The sequence below is a fragment of the Cylas formicarius genome, unplaced genomic scaffold, assembly GCF_029955315.1.
Source record: "Cylas formicarius isolate icCylForm1 unplaced genomic scaffold, icCylForm1.1 PGA_scaffold_4__25_contigs__length_36172078, whole genome shotgun sequence".
Classification (NCBI taxonomy): Eukaryota; Metazoa; Arthropoda; class Insecta; order Coleoptera; family Brentidae; genus Cylas; species Cylas formicarius.
The window spans coordinates 32,286,071-32,309,599 of record NW_026844334.1 but is presented as its reverse complement, the minus strand read 5'-3'; the positions used below and the strand labels follow the sequence as shown (position 1 = coordinate 32,309,599).

Genomic DNA, 23,529 nt, shown 5'->3' with positions numbered 1-23,529 from the left:
CTAAGCTTGCTTTTTTTTAATGCCTTTGGAGATTGCTTTTTTTAAATAATAATTATCACTACAAATAGAAAGTAATATAGTTTGTTAAATAGGAAGGGTGAAAGATAAAAGAAAGAATATAATTAGTTAAACAGAAAGAGTGAAAGATGATGAATAGAAAACTAAATCGCTACCAAATACAATACGTGACTTTTTACATAAGATTCATTGGCGTGGTCAGTTTTCTTCTGGAACTAAAAAATGTTGGTAAACTACCTAAGCTTGCTTTTTTTTAATGCCTTTGGAGATTGCTTTTTTTAAATAATAATTATCACTACAAATAGAAAGTAATATAGTTTGTTAAATAGGAAGGGTGAAAGATAAAAGAAAGAATATAATTAGTTAAACAGAAAGAGTGAATACGTGACTTGAACTAAAATATGCAATTTCCATAGAAAAAAACAAAAAATGTCTAAACAGCTATAAGTATATTTCAAAGTTATCTCACCAATATGATTTCAAAATCATAACAAAACAACATAATATCCAAGGGAAAAAACAGAAAAATATATAATTTTTATGCAATTAAGAAAAATATTTTATTTTTTCCCTTTCCCTTTTCCTTTGCCCTTCCCTTGAGAGGTCTGCGCAGTCTGTTCACCAGACGGTTTGCTGACTCTAGATTTCAATTTTGGAATTTTTTCTCCAAGATACAGCATAATACTTTCCCTTGAAGAAAACTTAGGATTGAAAAGGGAACCGTCGTCATTTTTCAACTGAACTCGGATACGTCCCCTATAAAGCAATTCCTTGCTCCTTTCTCGACTATACAATTTGTTTTCGACGCCAACCTGGAAAAAAAAGTGTTTTAACGGATGATACACTCATATATTATCAAATCATGACAAGAAAGATGAAACATCAGAGCGACAAATCTAAAAGCATCATCCTACAGCTAAAAAAAAATTCCAATGAAAATGTGCATTTGGTGGGTTTTAAATCTTCAATTTTCGGTTTTTCTCGAATGTCTCTAAAGCTACTCTGCCTCAATTTAACGATTGTCGTATCTCCTACAGTTTCTAAAAATGGTGGGACATTTGAAATACTCTTTCTAGATACATATTTATATTTGAAATCAGAAAAAGAAAATAATACTTTTTACAAAACTTCTGGATTCCTTCTGCGTCGGTTTTTGTTGAGTCGAACTTGCTGACGTTTCGCCAATCATCCTGTTGGCTTCTTCAGAGTTTGACTGATACTGGCTTGCATTTTACTCTGTACCTGCTTCTATATTGCTTGAGGGGGCGGAGCTAAATGAGGGGTATAAACATCGTCTCGGATGACTGATTCCCATATTGGTGACAGGAAGAGACCTGAGTCGCGGTTAAGATTGTTAGGTTGTTTATAGATTTCCATACACTCTCGGATTTTTCGTTGGTAGAAGAATTGATTACATGCAAGAATTTAAGTTTAATCGAATAAAAATTTTTGTCCGCTTTAGTGATTGTGTTCGGCAACAGCTGATGAGTTTAGTTGTCTTAGTCGTAAGACTCTTTCATGTTCTTTGAGCCAAGTTGATATTTTTCGTCCAGTCTCTCCAATGTATTCTTTGCCGCAAATGCATGGAATGCTGTAAACTCCTGGCATCTCAAATGGAAACCAGCAAGTTCGACTGAGCAAAAACCGACGCAGGAGAAATCCAGAAGTTTTGTAAAAAGTATTACAGTAGCCTTTGGAAGTTTCTTTGAAAAATTAAAGAAAAAAATAATAAATAAATATATGACTTACAATAAATAAGTAAAAGTTTAAAATAATGGTGTTAAAATCATTGTAAATAAATAAAAAATAATGGCAAAGGCAGAAAATATTCTGCTTGTACGCGATAATAGTCCTATCCGTTAATATTATGGTCACTAGTTCGGTCATTCCATTTTATTCTAAATTTCGGGATTTTGGCTATAGTTACGATTTTTTGTCATATGCGAGAGAAAAGTATAAACAGACATAAATAAAATTGGTATAAATTAACTCTTTTTATCAAAAACGTATTTAAAAAATTCGATGTGGTTGTTTAAATCATTTCAAATATCCCTGGCTGAATCATCTTTTTATTTCTGATTTAAAATTTACTTTTTAAATTTTTGGTTTTAACTTGTTTGGCAGAATGTTGTAAGCCCTTTGGGCATAGTTTTGAAAGTATCTTTGCCAAATTGTTTTTAATTCAATTAAATTTTTTATTATTTTTAATATTTATGATAAGATTTAAGAAGTACAGCTGTCTTAGGTCAAAGATCTATTAGCTATAGTTGGTAGCCTTAATGAAGTAATGAAGTAAAACAAAGGTATTTTGTTTTTCAAAACTTTAAATGGGAGTTTATTTTATTGAAATCAATTAACTATATTTTCAAAATTTCTTTCAACTTGTGCTTTCAACCATTTTTTCAAGGATTTTTAAATTCAAAAGGGTGTTTATATAAAAAAGAACCATTCATTGTGAAACTAGACACTTTATATTTTGATACTCCCTAGATGTACAATTTATCAGATAACTTGATATTTAATTGTAAACAACACCACAAATACCATAAAGTATTAGTTTTCTTAATAATTAATAACAATACTCCCTTGCTCCTTTGTCACAAAAAACATATTGTTTGTCAAAGAGCACAAAGAAAGATCTATAAGAATATAAAATAATGGTGTTTCTTTAAAAAAAGTTATTTTTTTTATGAGTACGGATGTAAGTAGGAATGAAAAAATATATGTGAAAACCTTGCACATTCCAAATACCTCAAAGTCCGCAGCAATTTGGGCCCATATGCTCCCAATACACATTAATAATATACTCATTAAGTGTTTTGTGTAACATTGCTGATTTTATTTTGATTGTCTATAATTAAACGTTTTTAAATTATTTTCAAGTCTCATTGCCTTAATAGTTCCTTTCAAAACAAAACATATTTTTGACTGTTTATTTGATGGTAATAACTAACTGGCACGTAAGTTTACACTTGTTATGATTATAAAAAATTGATATGAAACAACATAAATTAAGATGAAACATTTCATGTTAATATAAAGGAGTTACTTTAATTGAGTCAAAAATAAATATTCAAAAGGACAAATTGTGCACAGACAGAACAAGCCACATGAAATAGAAGAGAATAATATATATAGTAAAATTTGAAGGGTTAGAATTGGCAGATAGATTAATATAATGAATTCTAGGTATTACAAAATTTCCAAAAAAGTCATTTTATTAACTTAACGTCTCAGTTACCTTAAAACCAGCATCAACTAAAACATCTCTAATTTCTTGATGAGTTGGGTTTTCCACACATTTTTCTTTTGCAATTCTCCTTCCCTGTGCAATTGACTTTTTATTATTAATATAAGCTGGATAAATGCAAACCCATCTGTAACAATATAAAATTAATTACAAATGTGAGAAATCACTAAACATAAGGAATTAATTTAATGGGTTACCGTTCTCTCTCACTGTGTTTCTTATCAGGGCTCCACTGCAATATGGTCGGGGCTGCCTGAGAGTGAACCTGCATTTCTGGAAATTTACCTAACAAAACTATATAATAAAAATATCTATCGCCGAATATTTAAGTTTATAGAAAAATATTTACGTCCTCAAAACATGCCGAAGTTTAACTTGCGACAAATGATGGGCAAGATAACTAGAATCGTTCGCCCATTCCTGGCAATCGTAGAGAATTATATTTCATAAGTTATAAATATTGCTAAATCATTGTTGATCCCATTTCATATTTGTGGCTACTATTAATTCAGATGCACAATGGATATATATATAGTTGGTGATAAAAACCACCATTTGGATAGTACCATAGATAAAAGATTTAAAGGGCGGGGGTGAGATTATAGTACTAATGTTCAAAGATCCGAAAGAGGTTATGACAATTAAAATTAATCTAGCTGCCTTTGATTTTGATAATTTGTGAGAATTTTATGTTCAATCAACGATGAATTGCGTAAATGCTCTTAACTCAAATGATTCATTAAACAAAGAATTAAAGGGTGAAAACTATAATCACAAACAAATTTATAAGTGTGGAATTTGTGGCGAAGGTCACCAATACAAGTTCTGCTCCTACGTTTCCATAACAAATCAAGTAACTAATTTATTGTTGTGACTGGGGATTTGGTAGAAGTCTCGAATTACTTTTTGCAGGTTGCTGATAGGAAGGTATTATCGAAAGCAAGATTATCTCTTCCAGAATGCCTAGAAATTAAAAAAATGTCCGACACATCTGAATCAGTATATGGAAAGTCACATATAGCTATCGGAAACGAATTTGGTCCAGTTAAAGCTAAAAAACTTCTAACTTTAAGACCAGAAATTTTATTTCCTTTAAAAATATTTCCAAAAAATGATGAAGATTTTTGTGCATATTATTTAGATACTGCTGATGAGAATGAATGCAATTGGATGATGTTCGTTAATTTTGCCAATTATGTGGAAGAACAAAATTTGATTTGTTATCAAGAAAATGAAGAAATATATTTTGCTGTGATAAAAGATATAAATCCCGGTGAACCTTTAAAAGTGTGGTATTCACCTTTCTATGCTTCAAAAATGCAAAATGGTCTTCTTGGGTTCAAAGATATGCCAGACACTCACTTTAAAGTACAAGAAAATATTGACTTGAACAGCTTAATCCAAAAGCAACAAAAGATTACATCTCGTTCAACATGGAATTGCAAATTTTGCTACAAACTGGAAAGTGATATAACAGTTTTTGCGGCCCATCTTCACTCTCATTACAAGGCACGTTTAAGCAAAATGTGTGAAATTTGCAAACAGACATTTTTATATAGAAAAGATTATACTAAACATTTAAGGTTATTTCATAAGACCCAAACTGAAGAGAAGGAAATATCTGCTTCTTCTTCAATGCCAAAATCTGAGAAGGGTATTGTAAAAAATGTCAATGAATTAAAAGATGTGTCAATTGGAGGACCCCTACTGCAGTATAGTACTGGTCTAGATAGTTTAGATGATTCAAACCTGTGTCTACAAAAACCAGATTTGAACAATATGTTTGATATAAATGAACATGATAATCTTCTTTTGGGAAGTGAAAATTTAAATTTAAATTTGGATTGGGATTTTGACTTGGAAACTACAGAAACGACCCAGAAAAATTTTACCTGCGACATTTGTTTAAAGCAATTTAAAACTTTAAGATCAATTATTGAACATCTTGTGCTACACACTGGAAAACATTATTGCCCACTGTGCAAAATGGTATTCGGACGCGACGAAACTCTTAAAAGGCATAAGTGCCATCGCAAGTTTGAATTTAAATGTGAAATTTGCTCAAGACTATTTTTCCAGCATAAGTTCTATACTTACCATATGTCTGTAGTACACCATAGAAAGTTTTCTTGTAAAGAGTGTAACAAACACTTTCTCTCGCCTTCAAACCTCAAGACACATTTATGCCGCAATATCCCAGAAGAAAATCGAAAACAGTTCAAGTGTACTCTGTGCTTTAAGATATTTTTTAAAGAAATCTATTTAAAAAAACATTTGAAAATCCACAATAAAGACTCAAATTCAGAGCGCAAAGAGAAATTCATATGTGCTCATTGTGGTGTTATTCTATCCTCAAGGCAAATTTATCAGCGGCATTTAAAAATACATCAAGACAATTGTTATGAGTGCAAAATATGTGATAAAAAATTTAACAGAAAAGATGTTCTAAGAGATCATTTATTAACTCATGGTCTGGGTGCCAGTAAAGAAACATTTTGTTCTATATGTGATAAGAGATTTAAATCTAAAAAGATGCTACAGGCGCACATCAAAATACACGGTAATCTAAATTATGAATGCTCTACTTGCGGAAAGACGTATAAGCAAAAACAAAATTTATCGAAACACCTTAGACTGCAACACAAAACTAAACCAAAACATTCACGGGACGAGTCATGGTTTGAATGTGAAATTTGTCACATCAAGGTAAAACTAAAAAGATCTTTGCAACGTCACTGGAAAAGAAAACACCCTGATGAGTTTAAAAGAATGAAATTTAGTCAGACTAGAAGCAAAAGAACACTGTTGGCTCCTGAAAGTAATTTAATTGTCTCTAACGTTTCTAAAAAGGAGATTGACAAATTAACAGCCCAAAAGTGTATGGAGTTAAAAGAATCCTTGGAAAATATGGACTTTACTACTGATGTCAGTTCCGATAAAAACATGGAGAATATCTTTAGTGGAGTAGAAATTATAGACAGATTTTTGAAAGAAACAACTGCAGATATCTCTGATAGTTTTTCTATTAATATTTTACAAGATATTTCCATCAGTACAATTAAAAAGGCACCAAGTACACAGAACAAAAATAACAGAGAACTGTTCTTATCAATGCCGGAATTAGATGAAGAAGGACCAAGCAAACTAGAAGCATAAAATAAATTTGTTACAGTTTAAAATACAAAAATGATTTTTTCAATTCATAGGTGATGTTTAAAGCAATGGTGAAAATAATTTAATTTTATGTGAAAGATTTTGATAATAATCAGGAACACAATTGGATAGCCCTGTTGAGAATAAATGATAACCAAACAGAAAGATGTGGTTTTTCAATAGCAAATATACCAATGAATTAAGTTATGCTGGGTGATTGATTACGGCAAGTATTATATTTCACCTCAATATGTAGGGTTGTAAATTAATCACAATTAACGATAGACAGTAATAAACAAAATTTAGTGTATATATTTTACTCTGCAGTACCGTTTGATAAAGTTTAACGAAAACGCAATTCAAAATCGGAGTGGTCATAAGAGCTGGAAAATTTTAACAATAGAAAAGGGACAAAAATATTAATAAATCTGAATTTATTAATGTGATATTTACATTACTAATATGGTAAAACTTTTCAAAGAACCTTGCATAGGCTACTATTTACAAATCTTCTTGATTCCTCCTGCGCCGGTTGTTTATAAATCAAATTTGCTGAAGTTTGCAGAATTGAAACCCCTTACATTTGATCTCTCTAATAATTTCCAAATTAAGAGATATATTAAGCGCGCCATCATAAGATACACTTCACCACAAATTTCCAAAGACAATGAGCCCGAAAGCAATCCCACACTTAATACTGTTGTCCTTCCTTACATTTAAAACGTCACTGACCACACATCAAATATTCTTAAGAAATATAACGTCAAAACCAGATTTATCATAATATATACATAACCGACTCAGGAGAAATCCAGAAGATTTGTACATAATATAGTAAAATGCAGATGAAACGATGAGGTCTAGACAAAAAATTACACAATCGGGAACAGTAAAATTCAGTAAAGATTTGCAAAAATTTTCAACCAATATCTTTCAACTACGCAATACCAATAAATTTTGTGCACATCTTAAAAATCTTTACATATATTAAAACATACTATATTAATGTAATGAAACAAAAAATATACATTCAAAATTTAAAAACACAACAAAACTTGTTTACAAAAATAGGAAAAACTAATTACATTGTATTTGAATGGACTGCTTTAAGGCACTCATATTTTATGTTAGTCTTTTTTGGAGTCAACATTTTCAGGCATTCCAAACTCATTCTAATTTTGTTCAGCATGAATTTCTTGGTTTTAAGCCTGGGTCCGACGCGATCCTTTTTATTTTTTGTAGTTTCCTTATTTAGCTTTGCATCACATATATCTTTCCCCAGATGATCAGTGCTAACACTTTCTTCTTCCTCAAATATATCATCATATTTGACATACCCTGAATCGTTCGGAAATCCATGTTTTGGAGTACTCATTCTTTCTATCTGATTAGGTGTGTACGTCCAACCAAATTTTGATATTTTATTTATGAAAGAGTCCCCCTCTGATAATGGGCCAAAAATTACAGTAAGAAATAAGTCATAATGTTACTCACTTCGCCCGTCCAATATCTGATTAAAATCTTCCTTTTCAAATGTTTCATAATCATCATATATGTACTCTTCCACTTTTTTCACTGTATCGGCAGTTTCCTTAGAAATTTGTTCCCAATCATTTTCAACAGGCTCATCTAACAAACTTCGAAACGAAAATTCAGCTGCAGTTTGGAACAACGTTGGATCCTCTTGTTCCTCAATGTACGTTAATCTGTAGGGTTCAAAAGGTTCCCTAAACGGTGCGACTCGGAAGGAAAAATTAAAATTGATAAACTTGGTACCTACAATTCTGTCTCAGTCTGACAACCTATTTCTTTTTTGAATTGAGCATAGTTTTCGTTAATATTATTTATATTAGGGTGAATTGTGATGGTCTGCGACCAATTATCCTTCAGTCTGCTTCTGTTGTGGTTAGAACCTGAACGGAGACTCCATTTCAGAAGAGGTGCTGGTCGGCCACTTTTTGAAGGCATTTTATTTTGCACTTGCTTCCATCTGACCATCAAATAGAGAAGCAGTGGCAAATAGGCTTCATTCTAAAATAAATTTCTAGAAAGTTTTGAGAATTAAAACTTGGAACAAAATACATTTCCCATATAACCAGGCTGAAATGGTCTTACAAAAATTGCTGAACAATAGTATTTAGCTATATTAACAAGGTTTCTTCTATTAGTAAATTGGCGCCCTCTAACACTCTTGCACGAAATTTTCATCGAAAACGTAATCCACAAATTCAGCATCATCAAATTCTCTACAGGCAATAAACTCATGGTTCTAAAACAAAAGAGTCGTTAAGAGGCTAAAAAGAAGGTTGTCTTCACATACTCCGCTATGCCGCGATCTAAATGGTCTAATTCGCTGTCGTCAGCGTCATTTTTCAAATACACTCTGCATTGTCTAGATAGCTCAGTCCAGAAAAAAGTAACGTTGTTAGTGTACCTAGGAAGTACGGGAAGAGGCAGTAAACCCAAGAAATGTCTGATTGTCCAAAGGTATACGCCAGGAGGAAACTGCCAATCAAAGGTCGTATCGAGCACGAGTTTGTCCCTTAGCGATAATCTTTCACTAAGAGATCCTTGACGCCTTAAAAAAAAATGGTATACATATGAACTACATTTTCCACACATTCATACCTTAAAATGATTTCCATATCCCCATTGTTATTAGCCAATACATCATAGGCTTTGGAGAACAAATACTGAAAAATAGGTACAATCTGTACTGTAAAATTCTTATTTTTAATTTGAAAATAAGTATGTAAATGATATGTTTAACGCGGAGAACAAAAATTATTAGAAATGGTGCTTTAACAGTGATCGGTATGTTTGTTCATGTTTGTAGTTTCTGTAATTTCAAGTATATATGCCAAATATCAAACTTACCAGTACAGTTCTAGAACTTGACTATTGTCTCTACCCATGATTAGAACCAATATATTTCAACATCTTATATTTACTACTTGTGAGAGTATGCCTTATTGGCTTACAAATTAAGTTATTACATCAGGTATTATTAATACATTATTATTATTTTATATTTTATTTATATTATTTATATTATTAGTACCAAAAAGTCGTTAAAAATTTGATAAAAATCAGGAACACAATTTAGAGATAGATAATAATAAAAATAGCAATAGATAATAAAAAAAGGAGCTACATATATGCTGTTTTTTAATGCCAGAAAGTTAATCGTTGTTGCACTGTAAAACTTGGTGGTCGTTGCTGTATTCCATAGGCGTGATATGGTGCCTATAATGATTTTCAAAGGTCCTCAAAGTGACAGACGGACAGGTAGCTGCCTTAACTGTGTCTTAGTGTTAGTTTTACCGTTAGTTCTAGTGTTTTCTGATGTTGAGAAGTGAAATAGTTAAACTGCGCAACTCATCATTCGAAGTCGTTCAAAAAGTTGAAATATATTCAAATATGAGGAGTTGATCATTCAATAATATACCGATTTGTGCACGAGGATAAACCAATGAAAAGTACAGAAAGGGAATTTCAATAGATGAGAATGAAAATCCATGCAGCGATGACACTTCAGAACAGTTTGATAGTTTCAAAAGGAAGACAGGAATATATTATATTAGCAGGAGGAAACTGGGGTAAATGAATGATTGGTTAAACATGGCAGGATAAAATTTTAAAAATGCAAGACAAGCTTTAATGGAGGATGGTTCACTGAAATAAAAACACTCTCGGGCAAAGCTAAAAGATTTATAATTGCTAGGAAATTGGATTTGTTGCAAAAAAATTAGTACCACGTCTAATTACTTCAAATAACAAGCAATTTCAGAAATGTGTTAATGTGTTAGAGAACACTGTAAAGCAGGACAGTAGTATCACTCAGCCGGAGTGCTGAATTGAAGTTGGCCAACTCTCCAATTACCTATTTAAATTAAGGGATATTTTAATTACCCAGCAGGAGGCTTTGACAGCACCAAGAAATCTCTGATCTGTTTAGCCCAGCACTGCAAAGATATTGTGCAAGTAATGTTTTGTTTTTTGCTTTCACAATTAATCTATTAGTATCTGCAAATGTTTGCTATACGAAATCCTTTATAACATAAATTAAATAACTTGTATAAAACGGCCTGTTTGACCAATGTATTTCAAAATTTCAATAATTGTTAAATCTGTTTCATGAAAAAGCAATTATTTCCAATTTAAAATGGAGGTTAAATATTTTTTTGCAAATGTTATTTACATGAAATTATGTTTCCCTATAGGAAAAACTTAAGAGACATTTTTTGGTCTACTAATGTCACTATATTGTCCAAAAATATTGAGAACGACCTAACGATTATAAAATATACAATCCCTTAAGGTTACAACCGAACGTGCTGCCACCTTTTAGTCAGATAGCCCCCATCGACTGTTATATCATCCAAAACTTCTGCTAGTTAATAGTTTCATAACAACACATCGCTGAAATTTCAGGTGGGACACCTTGTATGCGCTTATTCCAGATTTTCTTTCCTAAATTATTTTAGACAGTTTACTGAAATTGCAGAGGACGTTTGGCTAAAACAGGTGTTTGGTGTAATAAGTCCAAATCAAACTATTAAAGCAAAAATGGGTACAAGGGATTTACAAAATCAGTTTGGTGTCTGTGACTTTTATCAAATCAAATAATCGATTATCGTTGTGTAAATCTCGCATTTCATATTACATGTAAAACATTGATATACTAACTTTCAGCCTGGGATGTACATCGTCAGAAGGAAAAATGTCTTCTAATGGTACTCCAAAATTAAATCTAAAACACAATTTCAGGTACATTCAATATTAACTAATACTATACCAAGGAAGCTATTCTTACCGCGGATTGAACATATTTCATAAATGGGTTGCACGGTCCATTATATTTCTGTAACTTCAAAATAACGAACCGTTCAGCCGTTGCACTAATTGAAACTCACCAATATTTATTCCTCAGTATCAAGGATTGTAAACAAAAAAAATCAAATGGAGATAGTTCTAAAATATCAAGTCTATGGTTAATTCGCTAGTCCGGGACTAGTTTTGGTTAGTTGTAATAATTTACCATTTAAGTGGAATTAATTGCCTTCCAGGTATAACTGAAATATATAAATCGGCTTAAGGAAGACCATAGAATCGACCCTGATTTTCTCCTGGTCTACCGGAATCTACAAATCTTTCTTTTTTAATGCCCTCTGTTTTGGTTACCATCCTTAATCCAAATCCAAATGCATAAATAAATATATATCAAAACTCAAAAACCACTGAAATCCTAATGCATAGATATGCTCACATATTATAGAGAGGATGTGTTTTAAGTTTGTAGTAGTGCTGAAGTATTTCGTACTACATAAGTTTAATTAAGAAAGTCAAGTCCATTTATTGTAAACGCATATAATCCATATAATAATTATTGTGTTCACTGTGACAGTAACGGAAGTCGGTCATGGACGAATGATTATGACAACCTTGGCCAGCTGCATGAGAAACATTAAAAAAGAGGAGTGGACCAGGTATAAGTGAGGTTAAGTTTCTTTAATAATTTTAAATTTGTGAAATTGAATGTATGTGTTCTTAAATAATGTCCAATAGCCACTTATTCTTAAAGCCTTGTTTTATAAGAAACCCATCTCAAAATGGTGTAGGCCGATATGTTTGTCAGTTACAGAGAGTTGTTTTAAAGTTTTGTAAAAACAATGGATCAAGTAGAGGAATGAGGTACAAACTTTAATCATGGTGTAAGTGGAAAAAAAATATATATTTTTTAGAGAATTTGTGGAGTCCAATTTAGTTCGATTTGCTAAAGAAAATCCGGAATTTGTCATTTATTTAAAGCCTAGAAGGCATCGATCGCCTATAATAAAAGCAGAATATTGTGAGTAAAATTTGTAATATATAGTTATGACAATAGTTTCACATTTATTTTTCAGTAAATGGCGATACTCAATGGATAAATGCTAGAAACTTTACACATGAAGAAATCCTAAAATGGTTAAAATTACTAAAAGGCCAATCCAGAGACGCCACAGGCACAAGAATCCGTAAATTGATCTTTACAGAATGTCCATCTATTCAAGGGCCTTGGACACCATACACATTTAGAGATCCCCAGATGAATTTGGTTGAATTTCCAAATTCTGAACTGTCAAAACCTTTCCTTTTGGAAAGAACAGCCACAGATGAAATAATTGAACTCTTTAATAAACAAAAACTTGAAGAAGCCAAAGCTAAAGTAGCACAGTGAATATGACATGAAAAAGTAGTTTGCTTTCTAGTTTTGTAGTAACATTTCAATTATTTTATAAATATTTCATTCATGTATTAAAGTGTTTTGTATTTCTCCTCCAATTGTTTTAAAAGAAGACAACTTTACAAATTTTAGCATACTAAACATACTACATACATACATACTAACATGCGAACTTGGTAAACCAGCCAAATATTGCTATTTCTCTATTTGAGGAGTCTTATCACCTGAGTCCATATTCTGCCTCACATAGGCTATGGTATCTATGTCGAGTATATAAGCAAGTTGTGAAGCCTACACATTATGTAAAAGCCTTGTAAATGAGATTAAAGGGAAGCTGAATCACAAAAAATGTTATTGAGCTTATAGACAGTATTTCAGTGGTAAAGGCAATAATGAAATGGCAACATTTTTCAAACAAATATTCTACGTTATAGCAGCCAATCCTTTAGTTTTTAATAAAAAAATCAACAAATTTTCTTTATTTTTAGGGAGAATTAGTAGACAATAAATATGTTTGCAATCTTAAATGCAATTGAAAATTCGAGAATCGAATTGTTTTTACATGATCATGATCAAACTAACCTTACTTCATCACTCTTTTCTCTTTTGAATAAAATGAACCAATTGGTACGTTTAAAAGGAAAATCCTGTTCCTAAACTTAATAGAACAAAATTAACTTACATTTTGGATTTTTGAAAAAAATATAACGGTAAAATACGCCGTTGCAATGTCCTCGGTACCGATCAAGACATGGGGCGTTTTTCAATCTTCCATGAAAATAAATGAAAATTTTTCGTTCGGTTAAAAACATTATTTATGCGATGGATATCCAGCAAAAAAATGTAAGAAATTTTTTTATTATGTTGTGAAAACAACTTAGTATTGACTAAGTTTATTACAATACAAAGCTCAATAATCGGTATCACCATTTTCCTCTCTTCTCCAGTCTATGGTAAAGTCTAACTAGTAAACCCCTGGGCTGAGAAAGTCTAGCTAGTATATAACACAAATTAACCCAGACCACACCTATGCCGTTTGCGATTTTAGAGTTCCATAACAGAAATCGACAAGATCCGGTAAAAGTAAGATTAATAATTAATAATTCTCTTAATACCTCCAGGTGGCCTCGCACAAAAAGCGCGATTTGTGGTACATTTCGCAATGCTCTTATGGACAGGTGACTAAGTACAATTTTTAATTTGTTTCGGTTAAGAAGACTAAAATTCAAATATTTGTGGTAGTGCCTGACTGTATTTTGTAGTGGCTGATGCCCTAAATTTTTTTTCTAAAAAAAAAACACAAATATAAATAAATAATATAGAACGCTGTTAATAATTTTAGAAATATTCTATTAAATTAAATATTTAAAAATTAGTCATTTTAAATGTAATACAAACCATAATAATAAAAATAAATTATACACTCATAGTAATATAAGTTTCCAATTTTTTCAATTACATTATCCTTGTCGTATAGATATTTTTTCTATAAAACAAAAAAAAAGGCGCAAATATTAACTTATTATTCATTACTAATAAAAATGGTTGATAAAACTAAACACTCAAAAAACTAGTTCTGTACGAGAAGTACAATAACAAACGAAACAGCTGTTTGACATTTATGTTTGTAGTTTTACACTATTAACTTCAAGCTCACGTGACAAAAAACTACTACTCGCTTCAGCACTGTTTTTATTAGTGAAACCCTCCTTCAGTAAAGCGCATCTCAGGTATCAGCTTTTTGCTCCGACGACTAAGAAATTTAATTAGAAAAGATTATCTAGTCTCAACTTACTATGCTCTTTTTTATTCAATTTTGCTGTTATACCGCGGGGAAACAACAGATTCCATAAATATTATTCCAGTGCAAAAAAGGGCGATTAGAATTATATCCAACGCGAGACATAGGGAGCATTGTTTCCAAAACTTAAAGGTTTTGCCATTGCTATTGATATTACTCATCACACAATTTTAGACACTTATAACTTGAAAAATCTGTTATTCTTTCACTCAGATAGTCATCATTTGCTTTGAACTAGGCAATTGAAATCCACCAATTCCAAACCTAGTCACAAATTTGCAATTTAAAAATTTTAAAAGATTCTTCTAATTCGTAATAGATTTGATTGTGGTGGATATTTTCCAATTTTTTTGTTCAGTTTTATGCCTGCTGGTTCTTATTTACGTTTTTATACTTATTTATTGTAGATTCTCTCTCATGGTATACATTTTTTTTGTACTTGGACATGCTGCATATATGAGCTGACAAAAGCATGACCACGTCGTCGCTGTACAACATCGCAAATAATAACCACGCCTCTTACTAAATATGTATTTGTAGCAATTGAAAGAAATACAAAACTATAATATTTACACGACTATGATAAATAACTTTTCAACTTCGACAATATAGAAAAGGCCACACTTACAAACTGTGTTTTATAAAAAAAAAACTTACAAAATAAATGCTCTTAAAACTCAGTCGGTTTTATTTCTATATCGACGATTAAATCGAAAAATCACACAGGGAAACCAATAGGATGTGTTGCAATTTATTAGTATCTAAAGCGCTTTGGTCTGATTTGGGTGATCCCGACAAGACTTGACAATAAAAAGCATTTTGCAAAATTTGTTTTGGAACACATACGCAATAATTCTCATAAATTCCTTAAAAAATATTATTGTCTAAAACTGCAACTTATTTTTCATAAAGGAAAGCTACCTATAAAAATTCTAACATATGAAACTGAAATACTCTGTGATAAATCTAAAAACAACATGACTGGTTCTTTAAAATTGCCAAACTACAAATGGGATTACATCAGTATCACGAAATGAAAGACTAGATCAGAACACAATGAACTTATTACGCAAAATGTAATGTAAAATTACTACCCGATAACAATGACGATATAACCTAAACTATTACTCGACTTTTAACCTTTTACTGAACTCTTCTTGCTGTCGCTCTCTCCATTCTTTTTTTGCCTTTTGCCTCTTCAACTGACCATCCCTAACAAATGCAACCGCCGATCAATAAACACTGCCCGTTTGAAAAATATATATACACTTACCATACTAAATCTACCAATCCACCCTGTTTAGCTATCACACTTTTTACCCTATTGGCGAAATCTATTGCGGACTCGTTCTCTTTCTGGTGCATCGGTGGTAAATACCAAACGTCACAGACGATCGCCCAACTCGTCATCATCATGTAGAGGTACTGCAGCATGGAATATTTGCTGCTATTCCAAAAAGCGTCTCCAAATCTATTAAAGGGTTATCATCAATGGTATGGTGTGGTGTGATTAACAATGCAAATCCTAGGTTCCAATACTCAGTTATCAGTGAGTGGGAAATGTGGCTTTTGGATTTAATTACAATGTTAAGAAGAAATAACGAATATTATTATAATTTTTGATAATTTATATTATCCAAAATGTGTTTTTTGAATAAGGTTTTTGCTTGTCGGTACGTATTTGTTTCCTTGAAGATTTTGAGGGTTATGTCACAATTTAAATTGCGGTATGTAGTCTACACTTAATTGACAAATCTATTAAAGGGTTATCATCAATGGTATGGTGTGGTGTGATTAACAATGCAAATCCTAGGTTCCAATACTCAGTTATCAGTGAGTGGGAAATGTGGCTTTTGGATTTAATTACAATGTTAAGAAGAAATAACGAATATTATTATAATTTTTGATAATTTATATTATCCAAAATGTGTTTTTTGAATAAGGTTTTTGCTTGTCGGTACGTATTTGTTTCCTTGAAGATTTTGAGGGTTATGTCACAATTTAAATTGCGGTATGTAGTCTACACTTAATTGACAAATCTGAACTTAATTGACTTAATAAACTTAATTGACATGCGGACGTATAGCTCATAAAACTAATATTATTATAATATATAATTATTACAACTTCTAAAACCAAATATAAACATTTTAAACGGCAAATGGCAAAAGATGGCCAAATAATTTACTAGTGAAAACTAACCTATAATACCTATTAGTAAAAGAAAATCTTCTGGATTCCTCCTGTCTCATCAGAGCTTATTCTGTACATTGTTCGTTGGGGCGAATGACTAATGCCCATATTGGTGACAGGTAAAGACTGAGTCGCGGTTAAGATTGTCTGGTTGCTTATAGATTTCCATAGATTTTCGGATTTTCCATTGGTAGAAGAATTGATTACATGCAAGAATTTTAGTTTTACCGAATAAAATTTGATATCTGGTTTCGCTATTGTGTTCGCCAACTGCTTATGAGTTTACTTGTCTAAGTCTTTAGGTTCTTTCATGTTTTTTGGGCCTAGTTGATATTTTTCGTCCGGCCTGTATTATTTGCCGCATATGCATAGAATGCTATAAACTCTTGGTATCTCATAACATGTTGAGAGAATTTTGGACAAGTACTAAATCTTTTTTTGACGTTATTTTTCTTAAGAATTTTTGATATGTGGTCGGTGATGTTTTGATATGTGGTCGGTGATGTTTTAAATGTAAGGAAGTGGCCAGTGTGGGTTCAGTGAGACTCGGGTTGAGATCGTTTTACGGCTCTGTAAACAAAAAAAAAAGAGTCGATAACCGATGATTTTTAGGCCGGATTGTCGTGTGACACTGTATTGAGGTATTGGTCTTGTGCTTCGGTTTTCTGTAAACTGAGCTCAATGTTAGGTTTCTATTGATAAGAATATCTAAGAATGGGAGATTATTATTAGTTTCTAATTCAATGGTAAAACTTATGTTAGGGTGTATAGAGTTTACATGGGCAAGAAAATCTTGTAGGGATTCTTGACCACGAGTCCAAATAAAAAAAGTATCATCAACGTAGCGTTTCCATAATTTTGGTTTTAGATAGAAGGTGTCGAGAGCTTTCTTCTCAAAGGCATCCAAAAATATATTCGCGATGACTGGTGATGGTAGAGAACCCGCAGCAGTTCCCGACGTTTCTTCAGAAATTTAACCGTTATAAGAAAAAACACACACAAGCATTTTTCAATTAAGGTGAGAAGGTTTGGTTTAAGATTCTCGGATTTTAATATATCTGAAATAATGTTGACAGTTTCAGGAATATGGACTTTAGCAAAGAGGGATTCTACATTGAAACTAACCAGAAAATCCTGTGGATCTAATGTAATGGTTTTTAATGAAATGAAAGGAATTAAGTATAAGACTATCAATTTTCCCTGTAAAGTGTTTTAATATAGAAGCTAGATATCTTAGGGAGTCCATAGAGACGAGAAATTTCAGATTCGTGAGGAGTGAAAGACTTTTTCACGGATTCTGATAGAGAAGAAGCCTTAATAACAGATTTATAGTTGCATTCCATAGATGACGTAAGATCTTTTTAAGTTGGATAGGATCCATTTGTAAGGATGCCTTGAATTTGTTTCCTGATATTCAGTTGTGTTTATAACCACCTGCTTTTAGAATTACAGTGTCGGGATTATATTTTAGAGATTTTATAACAATGAAGTCAGACTTTGGCTTTGGCTCGAAGCACCAATATGTAAGGGGTGGGGGGAAGGTGGTTGTAAATCAGCCTCAAAACTTAAACGGGGAAGAGTGGCAAGAAAACGGTAGGACATACAACACCCGAAACGGTTAATAACCCACCTTGATGGTTTCCCGCGTCGTCGACTGGCCGGCCGGGTCTTCTTAGGGGTATTTTCTGGAGGGTTGGGGGTGGTAAGGGACCACAACACAGCGTGGGGTTCTCGCGAACCGGTCACAGAAGAGAGCTTGTTTTTTCGTGGATCGTCTGTCTTTTCTCGCGGCTTAACCAAGGTTGGGTATGATGGGGGTGTTGTATACACAGCTCGAAAATAAAAGGTCAACTCAAAGGAAAAAAATTATAAAGTTTCCGAAAAATGTTATTCAACCCTTAACAGGAGGTTTGGATTTCTTTTAGAATTTTTGCGGTTTCAAATCGAATTTCGTTAGAGATGACTGTTTAGGATAGACTCGACATTTGAAATGATTTCCTTTTTGGCGCGATGACACTTACCACAGTGTTTGGTAGTTGAGAAGAGTTTGATGACTTCACTAGTGTTGACATTAGATCGATAAAACTAAAATTCTTACATGTAATCTATTTTTATACCAACGGAAAATCTGAAAATCTGTAGAAGCAGCTAAACAATCTTAACCGCGACTCAAGTTTTTACCTTTCACTAATATGGCAATCAGTCATCCGAGACAATGTTCATGTCCCTCCTTTTGCCCCCGCCCCTCTCAAACAATATATAAGCATGTATGGATCAGCGAACCAGTTTTAGTTAAGCTCTGAAGGAGCCAACAGGTTGATTGGCGAAACGTCAGCAAGCTCGATTCAACAACAACCGACGCAGGAAGAATCCAAAAGATTTGTAAATAGTAAAAAAAAGTTTTTTTTTGGAAAAATACTTTGATTAATATTTCAAATTTACTATGTGTAAAACAACTACGACAATTTCGTCTCGTTCATATTTAGGCAGCACCCCTCACCGCACTCGTCCCTTGGCCGAATGCACATATTGCCATCATAAGAGTTGCAATTTTATGAATACAGTCTCTTATAGTTAAACGAATTTATATTTAGGCCACATTCCTTGCCTAAACGAAAGCAATTTTATGAATGACTTATAACCTCAAACCCGGGTGGTATGATCTGTTCATAGATATAAGAAAGTGACCAATGCTTTTGAACGAATTGTCGAAGGGTGGTCATTAACCTTATAATGCAACAAAAATATTATCATTAATTAAGGTAACTATTAATTAGTTAATTAGTAATTAATTATTAATGAAGTTAATAATCTTGTTGCATTGTATGTTAATGACCACCCCTGGATAATCCGTTCAAAAGATTTGGCCACTTTCTTTTATCTATGAACAGACCATACTACCCGAACTCGATAAAAAGATGGAATTTTCCAATGTCAAACAATGAAAGTGACTAAAATATTCTTCGGGTTACTCTAAATACCTCATGAGGTTTTGCCACTCTACACATTTCCGAAATAGACGTTAAAAACGTCGAAATCGGTAATTTGCAAATAATTCAAAATAATACTGGAACCCTGTAATTGCACTAACCTGGGATCGTATTTTATGGCGACGGGGTATATCACGCTGCCCACTTCGAAGCTGCCTTTTTTAAATTGCATCACCGACGTATTATTAATGCAGGTTCCCTCCGGGAAAATAAGAATCGGAGGATTATTCGGATTGGACACGTGCTCCCTGAGCCTTTCAGCGACGGCGTGTCTGTCGCGCACCTCCGACCTTTCGAACCATATATGGGGCGACGCCCTCGCCAACGCCCTCTGCAGTAATCCCAAAAATCCGCCGTGCCTCTGCCCGATCTAAACATCACGGACACTTTAGGGGGGAAGCAAGAAAAACACTGACGAAAGTAACGATCACACCAACGAATACAAACCTACCAGCGAATAGCAATTATCGCACATCAAAATCAGTACATCGATAGGCGACGTATGATTAGCGACGCATATTCCGTTTTTCGGTTTGTTTTCCTCATTGTGGTACGTCACCACAGACGAAATAGCCCTCGACAAAATCCCAAAACACATAATCGACACTCCACGGTTCACCAACTGCTTGGTTTCGCGATTCGGAATGTAGCCCACCAAGGCCGTACATATTGTGAGCCAGCACACCTGCAAAAGCAAAATAAGCCCCACAAATTGCAGACGGTACTAAAAACACACAAACGGGAGTGGAATGGGGACGCGAAGTGACAACGGGTTTTGTAATATTCGATAAAATTCGTCTTCGGGTTCAGCGAAAAAAATTCGGATCTATTTAATTGTAAGCAATCTTGAATTTGGTGTTTATGCAATGAGTCGTGAACAGCAATTTGAAGCATAGTTCAGTTATGTACAGTAGAAATGAATGGAGCTTTACCACGAACGAAAATAGGAAGCAAAATAAATAAGAACTAAAAGTTCAGATTTTCACGAAATTATATATTCACATAACAATTATTTCGATAACACCGTGTCTTTATAAAATGTAATGTTAACAAACTACCTGCTACTATTTATACCGAAAAGTGACAATAAAACCTTAATTAATGTTGTGAGAATTTAAGTTTAATAATGGAGAAGTATTTAAATCTTATTAAACGTTAAGCAATACATTTGAATGTCTCTATGGCTTCCAATATATTTAATTTTCTACTTTGTGTGGCTGTATGTAAAACATCAAAATTATCGTCGAAAATGTTCTATATTTAAGTGTTTAGCATAATTAAAATCTAGACTATTGCTTTTAAACGCTCTTTTATGTTCGTTAATGCATTTCTTGAAGAATCTACCTGTTTGTCCAATATAAATTTTAGAGGACAAGATCCGCATTTCAACCTGTAGGCACCTGATTTTTGAGATTTTGGACATTTTTGTTTTTAAAAATTTTGAAAATTGTTAGTTCTGAAAGCTATTTTTAAACCACAGTATTCCACCTATGGATGTGATAGATTTAGTAGATTTCACTCTCACTCGGAAACAGGTTAACCTATTGGTGAAACAAGATTTTTATTAGATTGCTTAATAGTATCTTTAGACCAAAATTATTTTGAATGTAATGGACATATTTACATCTAGGTTTGATTATGGGAAACCCACTTAGTCCTTTGTTAGCTGAGATTTTTGTGGATAATTTGCGTTTTATTGTTTATTAAAAATTTTCCTATTGTGTTGTTAGTTCTGAAAGCTATTTTTACATCACATTTTGACAAATGTTTTGAAACTTTTTCACTGGGTTCTCCTATGTATGTAATGATAATGAACAGATTGTAGCCGTTGTTCAGTGCAATTTGTTTAATGATATCAAGTTCTTTGTCGTAATTTTCTGTTGAGAGTGGCGTATTAATTATAAAAGAGTGAAATGCAGCCATTTTGTGTGTATAGGGGTTATTTGAGCTGTTATGTATGATTGTGTCCGTGTGTGAAGGTTTATGGAAAATGGAAAAAAATCTAATTTGTTTTGTGTTTTGGTGATAGTTACGTCTAAAAAATTAATAGAGTTATCCTGTTCAAGCTCGACAATGAATTTATTAAGGTTTTATTGTCATTTGATAAAGACACGGTGTTGTTGAAACAATTTTCATGTGGATATATATAATTTCGAGAAAATCTGAACTTTTAGTTCTTATTTATTTTGTTAAATGGATTTTCAACAAGTAAAAGCCACCTCAGTTCATTTTTTTGAAAATAGGAAGGACTGGGTGGTAACCACAAGAAGCTGTCAAACAAACAGGGAAAGTACAGGAAGATTGGTTCCTAGTAGTGCTTAGTGCTTAAAACGCAGAGTTTTCGCAAGGAATGGAAAATAGCGAAAGTGATACCAAAACAATCAAAATCTGGAACTCCAACTGCCTTCAGGCCACTCTGCCTGCTTGGCGCACTCGGTAGACTATATGAAGGAATGATACGTAGGAGACTGGAAGAGGAAATTGTGGAAAAGCGGGGGAATGGATAATACATACAATACAGGAAATTAAAGAAACTAGAATTTTATACTGCAAAAACTAAGAACGAGAAAAACATCAAAATATCTCTTCAATATCATTGCGGAATATCTAGAGAACAGACACACACAGAGGAAACACTTGAGTACCGCAGGGATCCGTCTTAGGAAAAAAAGTTTGGAATACCTTGTACAATGACGTATTTGAAATTAAATTACTACGACGAGCAAAGATTGTCGGTTCTGCAGACCATAAAGCACTGCTAGTATCGTCTGTGGATAAGAAAATTCTAATACATAATACAAATAAGTGGATGTAGGAAAATGAGCTGAAGCTGGCACCAGAAAAGACAGAAGCCCTGATCACCACACATAAAAGAAAAGGCGAGGGCACAAAATTTAAAGTACAGAGTCTAGTCTAGATATAACACCAAGAGAGAGTAGTGAATAACTGGAAGTCTATGGTAATTTTGGGGAACATGTTAGAAGCGTGAGGACAGACTTGGTAAATTTGCATGACATGCAAAATATAGGGAAGCATTCTAGTGGAAACAAAGTGGTATTGTCTGGGGCGGTGCTACCGTATGAGTACCTATATGGACGGAAGCTTTAAAAGTAAAAAGGAACTATAGGCTCAACGCAGAGCTTTAATACGAGTGACTGCTGCATTCAAAACAGTCTCGGCGGTGGCACTACCGGTTATAGCAGGAATACTGCCAATCGATTTGATGGAGAAAGAGAGAAAGAATATACGAATAAGGGCGAGGTGAGACTCACTCTGACGTTAAAAAGAGAACCATGGAGGAATGGCAGGCAAGAAGGAACAATAACACACATTAAGGCCAGTAGACTAGACCGTTAAGAAATTGATTAATTGTAAACTGAGCTGAGTGTGTCTCATAATATCACAAGCGGGTAAAGTTTGTGTTGAATTCAATATTCCAGAAAAACACATAAATAGAATATACCATATCATTAGGGAGGCTGTGAATTCAGATGAAATAAATTTCACCTACATTTCATCTAATGAAGAGTGCAGATGAAATATCAACTAACAAAATAACAGCCATGGTGATATATAAACAGCTTATTACATGTAAACTAGAGCTGTATGGAAATATGATGAGAGCAAATAACGATTTCACCATTCCTAACATTAGGATTTAAATAAAGAAGTACCAACTCAGCTAAACAAAACTATAAAAATATCTTGCTAAGGCAAAACAAAATATAGGAACAGCAGTCCGATGAGCTATGACAAAGGCCAGTGAAACATGGGCCTATATACCTACGCCAAACGAAAGAAAGAATGAGAATGAAAGAAATGAAGGTATTACGGTCCAAATTAGGAATTGCGTTGGAGACAAACAAACTAATGCGAGCATAAGAGGGAGATGCAGCAT

General features: G+C 33.1%; 5 protein-coding genes across 7 annotated transcripts in view; 2 read left to right on the top strand and 3 right to left on the bottom strand.

The window, feature by feature from the left end:
* Positions 1 to 436: 436 nt before the first annotated feature.
* Positions 437 to 3,653, bottom strand: LOC132700755 (signal recognition particle 19 kDa protein). The gene is made up of 3 exons (XM_060668276.1): positions 3,466 to 3,653; positions 3,260 to 3,395; positions 437 to 830 (listed from the first exon to the last, which is right to left on the bottom strand). Exons 1-3 carry the CDS (start codon positions 3,537 to 3,539, stop codon positions 579 to 581), a joined length of 462 nt encoding a protein of 153 aa, XP_060524259.1. The 5' UTR covers positions 3,540 to 3,653; the 3' UTR covers positions 437 to 578.
* Positions 3,654 to 3,767: 114 nt separating this feature from the next.
* On the top strand, positions 3,768 to 6,595 carry LOC132700751 (PR domain zinc finger protein 15-like). The gene is made up of 2 exons (XM_060668272.1): positions 3,768 to 4,121; positions 4,181 to 6,595. The coding sequence occupies exons 1-2, from the start codon at positions 3,972 to 3,974 to the stop codon at positions 6,422 to 6,424; spliced, it is 2,394 nt and encodes a 797-aa protein (XP_060524255.1). The 5' UTR covers positions 3,768 to 3,971; the 3' UTR covers positions 6,425 to 6,595.
* Positions 6,596 to 6,756: 161 nt separating this feature from the next.
* LOC132700752 (uncharacterized) lies at positions 6,757 to 11,766 on the bottom strand. 2 transcript variants are annotated; one of them, XM_060668273.1, is made up of 9 exons: positions 11,338 to 11,766; positions 11,238 to 11,285; positions 11,111 to 11,174; positions 9,050 to 9,114; positions 8,742 to 8,999; positions 8,504 to 8,690; positions 8,202 to 8,452; positions 7,916 to 8,148; positions 6,757 to 7,864 (listed from the first exon to the last, which is right to left on the bottom strand). In XM_060668273.1, exons 2-9 carry the CDS (start codon positions 11,249 to 11,251, stop codon positions 7,503 to 7,505), a joined length of 1,434 nt encoding a protein of 477 aa, XP_060524256.1. In that variant the 5' UTR covers positions 11,252 to 11,285; positions 11,338 to 11,766; the 3' UTR covers positions 6,757 to 7,502. The 2 variants fall into 2 exon arrangements, with proteins under 2 accessions (XP_060524256.1, XP_060524257.1); XM_060668274.1 differs by having other exon boundaries at positions 7,916 to 8,127; positions 11,238 to 11,766.
* A 197-nt stretch (positions 11,767 to 11,963) lies between these two features.
* LOC132700754 (large ribosomal subunit protein mL43) lies at positions 11,964 to 12,739 on the top strand. The gene is made up of 3 exons (XM_060668275.1): positions 11,964 to 12,115; positions 12,166 to 12,272; positions 12,328 to 12,739. The coding sequence occupies exons 1-3, from the start codon at positions 11,979 to 11,981 to the stop codon at positions 12,639 to 12,641; spliced, it is 558 nt and encodes a 185-aa protein (XP_060524258.1). The 5' UTR covers positions 11,964 to 11,978; the 3' UTR covers positions 12,642 to 12,739.
* Positions 12,740 to 14,965: 2,226 nt separating this feature from the next.
* The window catches only part of LOC132700307 (glycerol-3-phosphate acyltransferase 3-like), a 59,339-nt gene continuing 50,775 nt past the window's right edge, over positions 14,966 to 23,529 (bottom strand). For both annotated transcript variants that reach the window (XM_060667506.1, XM_060667505.1), the window contains 4 exons: positions 20,083 to 20,316; positions 19,733 to 20,001; positions 15,722 to 15,919; positions 14,966 to 15,660 (listed from right to left, as the gene is read on the bottom strand). In XM_060667506.1, coding sequence (XP_060523489.1) covers positions 15,573 to 15,660; positions 15,722 to 15,919; positions 19,733 to 20,001; positions 20,083 to 20,316 — 789 coding nt within the window. In that variant the 3' untranslated portion in view covers positions 14,966 to 15,572. The remainder of the gene's footprint in view (positions 15,661 to 15,721; positions 15,920 to 19,732; positions 20,002 to 20,082; positions 20,317 to 23,529) is intronic.